Here is an 8,190-nt window from a genome sequence, read left to right as displayed (position 1 = left end):
CATGTAGTAAGAAACTCTAATATGTAACCTTTTATTTATCTTTATAATATATTCACATTTGTTGGCAAAAAAAAAAAAAAAGTGGTTCATCTTCACTCCTAATTCTCTATTTTTTGGCCTTCCACCCTTTCTAGTGTGTTCGAGGAGGTAACCAACTCGATGGGCTTTCCTGTATAGAGTAAGCAATATGAAAGTAACAAGTTAAGACAAGTTAGGAAGTTATGAAAGTAACAAGTTAGGGACAAGTTAGAAACAAGTTAGGAAGTTATGAAAGTAGTATGGACTTACTATTTATGGCCAGCCCTCAATATTATCAAGTGGATAAAGATAATTTGCATAAGTTGCTTTGAATGCTTCGAGACTAAAATTTGGATTGCAATACCTGTAAAAAAATGGACTTAATTAATAACAAAAACAAAACACATTAAAACAATATGCAATGAAGTAAATTACCTTGCCCACTGGGGCCTCCTTGGTCCAAGGACTGCAACAACATGTACACAAGGCACTCCTAACATTTGCCACTCAATACAAGAGCATTGAAGTTTGTCAATATCAACATTGTACTTAATCCCAGTCTTGGTGTTGATTACTAAGTATTCAACATCTGATACACCCTTTATCTCATACCAATTGTATCTCAACTCCCTATTTTTTTTATCATGAACAACACATTTGGTACAACTTCACCAGGCATCAATGACAATGACAATTCCCTTCTATTATAAACCATTTGCAACTAATTTAGGTTGTACTTATCCATAAAATGGACTAATGGTTTATCTTTGATGCACAATATCCAGGAATTGAAGCTTTCACTGAAATTATTGGTTAACTCATCACACTTTGATGTCTAGTCAAAGTGTGCCATAGCCCAACAACTCTTTGGCTCAGTGTCTAACCAATCCAAAGCTTTATTGTCTGTTTTGTTGATAACACCCAATATCTTTATCAGTTCTTGTTGCTTGTATGCCTTAGCTGCACCCCAAGCTAGATTCTCCCATAATTCACCACCAAAATTCTTTTTGAAGTTCTTATACATATGTCTGAAGCAATACCTGGAAGAAAAAACATATACATATTATCATTATGACTGAAATAAACAACATATACAAAAAAAAAAGGCTTATTAGGCATATACAACATATACATATACAAAAAACAACATCACTTATTAGGCATTACCTGTGATTTGAATATGGAAAGTACTCATCAACAACACTTATTAGTCCTTTTTGTCTATCACTGATGAAGGTAAGCTTGTCTTTATGCATGTCAATAAATGGCTTCATCTCACATAAGAATTGCCTCCATGTATCCCTATTCTCCCCTTTGCATATGTAAAAACAAAGAGGGACTATCCCATTCATGGCATCCAATCCAATAGTAGTTAAACAACACCCACCATACTTGCCTTTGAGAAAACAGCCATCCAGATCAACAATTGGTCTACACCTATTCAACCATCCATCAAGTGATGACTTGAATGCAACAACAACACCAATGAAACTTTGATTCTTTTCATTCACAAAATGCTTGGCAAGGCTACCAGGGTTTGACTTTATAATCTGCCTACACATCTCTGGGACTAGTCTATAACCCTCCTCATAATTGCCATTGATCACTTAAAGCATCAATGTCCTAGCATTCCAACCAATCCAATAGGATATGCTAACTCCATACTGAAAAAACATCTCTACTTGTATATCCTTAGGTCTGTAATCTAGATGCTCTCTCATCTTATTTCTAAGTGCTTAAGCCACCCATGGTGCTCTAGCCTGTGTAAACTTGTTCTTCACACTAGCTTCACATGTATGTTCATCATTATAGTTTCGAAGAACAAAAGTGTGCATGTCTTTTCTGGTAAGAGTAGCAGTTATAGTCCACTCACAGCTAGGATCTTTGCATGCCAAAATGTATCTCTCTCTGTCATTTTTTACTTGTTGTGTACTAAACTTGTGCTTAATTGCCATTGTCTGGAAGAACTCTCTACAATCCTCTACAGTTGCCCATGTCATTTTAGGCTTCAACTCACATGTGCCAAACCTTTTAGAAGCTTCAACAGGGTCAGAAACCTTAGCCATGTCCTCAATCTCGAAAACATTTGTTGTTCCCATCAATTTCCCAAAACAGTGCCTTGTAATTCTTCTTCTAAATTGTGGACTTCTTCATCAACCATCATTGGATCAATATCATTATCTAAGTCATTCTCAGAGTAATCACTACCTGTAGGACAATACTCTTCATCACTATCTTCTTCAGTGCTATCATACCTTACATCCAGCCAAGTACCAAATACTGGTCCAAAGGTTTGACCATACTAATACAAAGGCTCTTCAGTATCACTTTTATCATTATTCAAATCCTCTAACACATCAACACTTTCAAAGATGAGTACCATTATGATTCAAATCCTCTAACATATCAATAACTTCACCATGACTACCATTAGGATTCAATTCCTCTAACACATCAATAACTTCAACATGAGTACCATTAGGTTCATTCAATTTTTCCAGAAACTCATTAATATTATGAGTACAGAAACCATCATCAACAAGATCTAATTGAGACAAGTGCACATCATTCCCAGATGACTAAACACCATTGTGCCCCTCAACTACATTCTTAGTCACCTCCTCTCTTATTTGTGGCTCACCAGTTTCTTCATCATCAGAAATGTCAAAGACCAATGGCTCTCCATTGGGACCTACAAGTGGTTTAGTTTTCAGTATGTTAAGCCTGTTCGACTTTCTTATAGGTGTCATTAGTTTCGGTTTTTGAGTGGGAACTGGATTAGGTTTTTGAGTGGGAATTGGTTTAGGTTTTTGAGTGGGAACTGTATTAGGTTTTTGAGTGGGAACTAGTTTAGGTTTTTGAGTAGGAACTTCAATGGGAACTGGACTGAATCTAGGTGATCTTCTAACACTTTCAGTGACTTGTAAAGGTTTCTTGGGTGTTATGGGCAGTTGTGTTAGGGTGGAGTCAAGTGGTGGGGGAGAGTAATGAGTAGTGATGCTGGAGTCAAGTGGTGGGGGAAAGTTATGAGCAGTGATGTTGGAGTCAAGTGGTGGGGGAGAGTTATGAGCAGTTGGTGGAGGTGGGAGGACAAATAGGTGGTGATAAGCGTCTAATTGTTACATATTTATACCCAAATCTGTATGAGTTAGTCTATTTATCTTATATATTTTTCGATTGATTAGTGTGTTTTATGGTTTTTGAAGAAATCGACTTGATTACGGGAAAGTGCTAAAAAGGACGGGAAGTTGATCGAAGTTAAAATTGTGAGGCTTGCTTTCCATCAAATAGTTAATGCGCCACGCCAAGGATCTGTTTGTGGAATATGGGCCCCAAGAGTTGGCCCATTAGTTAAATACCAAGTGGATTAAAGACAAGAACTGAGACATAAAGACTGGACCAAACCAGTTAGTAACTAATGGTTGTACCAGTTAAAGTCCACCTGAGATGCACCGTAGCAACACTTATATTTCTCTCCTATTTCTCACGAACAGGAGTACCGAATAGAGAATAAAACATCCCGATAATTCCGGTGATGGAAATGGAATACCGAATAAAACCAAACCATCTGTCTAGCAATCCATACATCCAATCCCACCCGATCACCGACTATGATTCTTACGAAAACAGAATCTCAATAAGACAGCAACTAGTTATTCTCCGAATGGATCGAAACCGAAACTCTTACGACCGACTTCGAATTCCATTCGAAATCAAACACTGCCCTAACCAAACCTCTATATATACAAGGGGAAACAAAGAGAAGGGCGTTCCAGAATATCCAGAAAATCAGATCTTGGGGGAGGAGAAACTCGAGTTAGCATCGGCGGAATTGAAGCTTGGGCAAACCGAATTGGGAGAAGACGACACCACTGCTGGACTACGGTTTTGCGATGATTATCTCTTCTTTTAATTTCGTTTTTCCCTTCAGTGATATTGTTATGTATAGCTGAACTCCAAGTCTAGGGCAGATGAAACCTTAGGCTAATGTTTGTATTTTTTTGGGATTAATTTCGATGATTTCCAGTTAGTTTAAATTGCTATATTCTTCTAGTTTCATGTATTGATAGCTAGCTTATATCTTTCATATAGTATGTCATGCATGCTTTATAGTTCGATATTTGTTGCTATTAGTTAAGCCTGTTTTAATTGTTGACGTCAAATTTAGATATTATTCGTGCCGTAAAAAGACGAGTAATATTTTGAGTTTGATCTGTAGTGCCGAAACTTTAGAAGATACATGTTTAGTTAAGATTATCACGATCATATCATCGAGAAAGTAAGGGTTACCTTTCCCTCGCTACTCAGATTAAACCGGAACATTAAAATTACTCTTAGAAATATAAACAGAAGTCTACGGTGGATTCAATAGTCCTAGAATTCTCTTCCCATTTGATAAAACCCAATTATTTAAGTTATAGTTTTTGTAGTTTAAATAGTTTAGTGAGTAGTTAATTCCAACTTTCTCTAAAACAACATTGTTCGAATTAGGATAAGTAATATTTTAGTATTCAATTGTCCCTAAATAGCAATCCCCCGTGGGATCGAATTCGCTTGCGCGCAAACTATTTTCAACGATAGTCGTAAACTGCGGTTTAACTAGGATTAGATTAGTCTATTTAATTAGACCGACTAATTTCCTACCAAGTTTTTGGCGCCGCTGCCGGGGATTGTAGTGGTACAATTGAGTTTTAAAGTTTTATTTATCGTGATTCGTAGTTTAAATTTAGTCGTAGTTTTATTATTTCTTAGTTTTCATGTCTAATTTTGATTTTTGCAATAAGCAAAGATTTCTTCTTACAAGGTTGATAGTCGTGATTTTGTTGTGGACTTTGTGAAGTTGCTTGCTTGTCGTCACCCGACGTCGCAAGTAGCCCTCGAAGGCTCACACCGGAGGTACATCTCTTTCCTTTGTGGGTTGAATTTTGTTTGTTTCATGTGTTTTGTTTGTTTTATTATTTCTTGCATTTAGGAAGGTTAAATCATATTGACCATCCTTAGACATCTTGCATTAGGACATGTTTTAGCACGCTCACTAGGAAAACCCTTTTTACACGTGGATCGAGTGACGGTGCTTTTGCACAAGAACTGGGAATCGTGTTATTTGGGTTTAGGAGCAATTATATTAAACAATATTTAAAATTCAATCTAGGTTGAAATATTTGTTTGGTATTGTTTGTGTGAGCATCATTTGCATCATTTATTAGAGTCTTAGGTTTTAGAAGTGGTTTATGATTGAGACTCAATCCGATAATCCAGAGTTAGCACCATTTGATTCAGAAATTGAACGGACACTCCATAGGAAGATTAGAAATCTCGCCGAGTTAGAGATACCCATAACCTTTGTCGGCAATACACCAATTTTTGCTGACATGGCTGACAATAATAATGATGTTGTTGCCCAAGTACCTAGGTTCATTAAGGAATTCATATATCTTACTAGGACGACTCGACCTTCTTGCATCGTTCCCCCGCCGACCAATGCTAATCACTTTGAGTTAAAGCCCAATTTGCTTGGGCTACTTCCTAAGTTTAGGGGGACTGATGAGGAAGATCCATATCTTCATGTAAAGGAATTTGAAGATATTTGTGGGACTGTTAAACTTCAACAGTTTAGCGATGAGGCTATAAAGTTGAAACTATTCCCATTTTCTCTTAAGGAGAAAGCGAAGAGTTGGTTTCACACTCTTCCATCGAATTCCATAACGGGTTGGGAAAAGTTATAAGTTGTGTTTTTAAAAAACTTTTTCCCTAATCATAAGGCGACTGCTTTTAGAAAAAGTCTATCATCGTTTTGCCAAAATGATGGAGAGTCATTATGGAAGTGTATGGAGAGATTTAAGGACATGCTCTTGCAGTGTCCTAACCATGGCCTAGAGAAAGGTAGGATAGTCCAGATTCTCTATGAGGGTCTTGATTTTAATTCTAAGGCTATGATTGAGACCATGAGTACTGGAGATTTCTGTGAGAAGACTGTAGATGAAGCATGGACCTTTTTAGAAGAAGTCTCTGAAAAGGTCCAGCAATGGGAAACTAGCCGTGAGCCTAAGAAGGTGGCTAGTAACACTACACAGAATGGTTTGTTCCACGTTGACAAGGAATTTGACATGAACGCTAAGATGACCACTTTAATTAGAAGAGTTGAAGTCCTCGAGCTAGAAAAAGAGACAAAGTCTCCAGCTTCGGTTAACAATATCGAGGCCCCTAGTTGTGTTTTGTGTGATAGTCTTGATCACGTTATAGATAATTGCCCTAGCATAACTGCACAAGTCAATGCTTTTAATTCATACCAAAAACTAGGCAATAATCCTTTTTCTAACACATATAATCCAGGGTGGCGTAACCACCCCAATTTGTCTTCTTGGTCTAAGGGTATACATCTTCGGGGAGGCCCGTGGGTAACTCAAACCCAAGACTACAAGATGAACCTCAACCACCTAAACTTTCACCTATAGAAGAAGCCATTGCTTAATTATCACAAAACACCATGAAATTCCAGGAAACAACCCAACAGTTTATGCAGGCCAGTCAAACTGCTACTCAAGATAATGCTCAAGCCATTAGGAAGATTGAAGTCACCATAGGTCAAATTGCTAATACTTTGAATGAAAGGGACAAGGGTAGGTTTCCTAGTCAACCAGTGGCTAATCCAAAGGATGAAGACGAAATAGGCTCTAACTTGAGCCAAGAGCACCACCAGGAGCAAGCCAAGTCTATTACTATTCTTAGAAGTGGTAAACATATTGATAATAGGGTTGAGATACCTAGGGATGTTGAGGTCAGATCTGATCCTATAGAGTGTGAGGGCGAGAAGAGTGATGTAAGTGGTTCGAATAGTCGTGATGCTTCTAAGAAGTGCTTAGAGCCTCTTACGTCTTTCAAGTCTAGTCATGTACCATCTTATATACCAAAAGCCCCTTTTCCTGAGAGGTTAGTTCAGGCTAAGAAAGGAAATACTTTTAATGAGATAATGGAGATGTTTAAGCAAGTTCATATTAATATTCCGTTACTTGATGCTATAAAATAAATTCCTTCTTATGCCAAGTTTCTTAAGGATATGTGTACGCAAAAACTTAAGTTGAACGTGCATAAGAAAGCTTTCCTTACTGAGCAAGTGAGCTCGATTATTCAAAACCGCACTCCACCTAAGTTTAGAGATCCATGATGCCCTACTATATCCTGTGTTATAGGTGATCATATGATTGAGAAGGCATTACTTGATTTGGGGGCTAGTGTTAATTTGTTACCTTATTCAGTTTATTTACAGCTTGGTCTTGGTAAATTGAAACCTATGCCGATTACACTTCAACTGGCGGATAGGTCTGTCAGGGTTCCACGTGGTATTGTTGAAGATGTTTTGATTCAGGTTGATAAATTTTATTTCCCAGTTGATTTTATTGTTCTAGGAACACAACCTATTCAAGATCTTAAACACCATATTCCGCCATCTTAGGTTACCGTTCATTTTGGCCACATCTAATGCTATCATTAACCGTCAGAATGGAGTGTTGAAACTTTCTTTTTGGTAATATGACTATAGAACTTAATGTGTTTAATGTGAGTCAACAACCTCCTGAACCTGATGATCTTTGGGATATTAATCTTATTGACAGTGTGGTTCACAAGACTTTCTTGGAAAGTTATTCTGATGACCCTCTTGAGTCTTGTTTAACTCATTTTGGTGGTGATTTTGATGTGGATAATTCTATTTGTGAAGTAAATGCTTTGTTGGATGCCACCTCAATCTTAGATACTAATAAGTGGAAAACCAAGGTAGAACCTCTTTCCCCTTCTGAGTCTAAACCATTTCCTTCCATAGAGAGTCCTCCTAAGCTTGAGTTGAAACCATTACCTGATACTCTTAAGTATGTCTTTTTGGGGCTTGATGAGACCTTGCCTGTTATTATTGCTTCTAATCTTGATAGTGAACAAGAGAGTAAATTGCTTAGGGTTCATAGAGACCATAAGATAGCTTTAGGGTGGACTATTGCTGATATTAACGGGATAATCCCCACTGATTGTATGCATCATATTCATCTAGAGGAGAATGCTAAACCAACCCGTGAATTCCAGAGACGCCTTAATCCAAACATGAGAGAGGTAGTGAGAGTCGAGGTTCTCAAGTTGTTAGATGAGGGTATCATTTATCCCATCTCTAATAGTCAATGGGTG

At 37.5% G+C, this 8,190-nt stretch overlaps 2 protein-coding genes across 2 annotated transcripts; one reads left to right on the top strand and one right to left on the bottom strand.

The window, feature by feature from the left end:
* Window positions 1-291: 291 nt before the first annotated feature.
* On the bottom strand, window positions 292-1,580 carry LOC147510463 (uncharacterized). The gene is made up of 4 exons (XM_086598143.1): window positions 1,186-1,580; window positions 903-1,058; window positions 454-648; window positions 292-382 (listed from the first exon to the last, which is right to left on the bottom strand). Exons 1-4 carry the CDS (start codon window positions 1,578-1,580, stop codon window positions 292-294), a joined length of 837 nt encoding a protein of 278 aa, XP_086454269.1.
* A 4,266-nt stretch (window positions 1,581-5,846) lies between these two features.
* LOC147510462 (uncharacterized) lies at window positions 5,847-7,045 on the top strand. The gene is made up of 2 exons (XM_086598142.1): window positions 5,847-6,416; window positions 6,518-7,045. The coding sequence occupies exons 1-2, from the start codon at window positions 5,847-5,849 to the stop codon at window positions 7,043-7,045; spliced, it is 1,098 nt and encodes a 365-aa protein (XP_086454268.1).
* The last annotated feature ends 1,145 nt before the right edge of the window (window positions 7,046-8,190 follow it).

This window comes from Coptis chinensis, chromosome 3, assembly GCF_015680905.1.
Source record: "Coptis chinensis isolate HL-2020 chromosome 3, ASM1568090v1, whole genome shotgun sequence".
Classification (NCBI taxonomy): Eukaryota; Viridiplantae; Streptophyta; class Magnoliopsida; order Ranunculales; family Ranunculaceae; genus Coptis; species Coptis chinensis.
Note: the sequence above shows the minus strand (reverse complement) of the source record. Positions and strands in the feature narration are given on the sequence as shown.

Bases quoted from the DNA above. Each gene is read 5' to 3' on its own strand.
- LOC147510462 (XM_086598142.1), top strand. From the start codon at position 5,847: ATGGAGAGATTTAAGGACATGCTCTTGCAGTGTCCTAACCATGGCCTA. The intron at 6,417-6,517 runs GTAACTCAAACC...ATGAAATTCCAG, and splicing joins ATCTTCGGGGAGGCCCGTGG to GAAACAACCCAACAGTTTAT.
- LOC147510463 (XM_086598143.1), bottom strand. From the start codon at position 1,580: ATGTGTAGGCAGATTATAAAGTCAAACCCTGGTAGCCTTGCCAAGCAT. The intron at 1,059-1,185 runs GTAATGCCTAAT...TTTTTCTTCCAG, and splicing joins TTTCCATATTCAAATCACAG to GTATTGCTTCAGACATATGT. The intron at 383-453 runs GTAATTTACTTC...ATTTTTTTACAG, and splicing joins AGGAGGCCCCAGTGGGCAAG to GTATTGCAATCCAAATTTTA.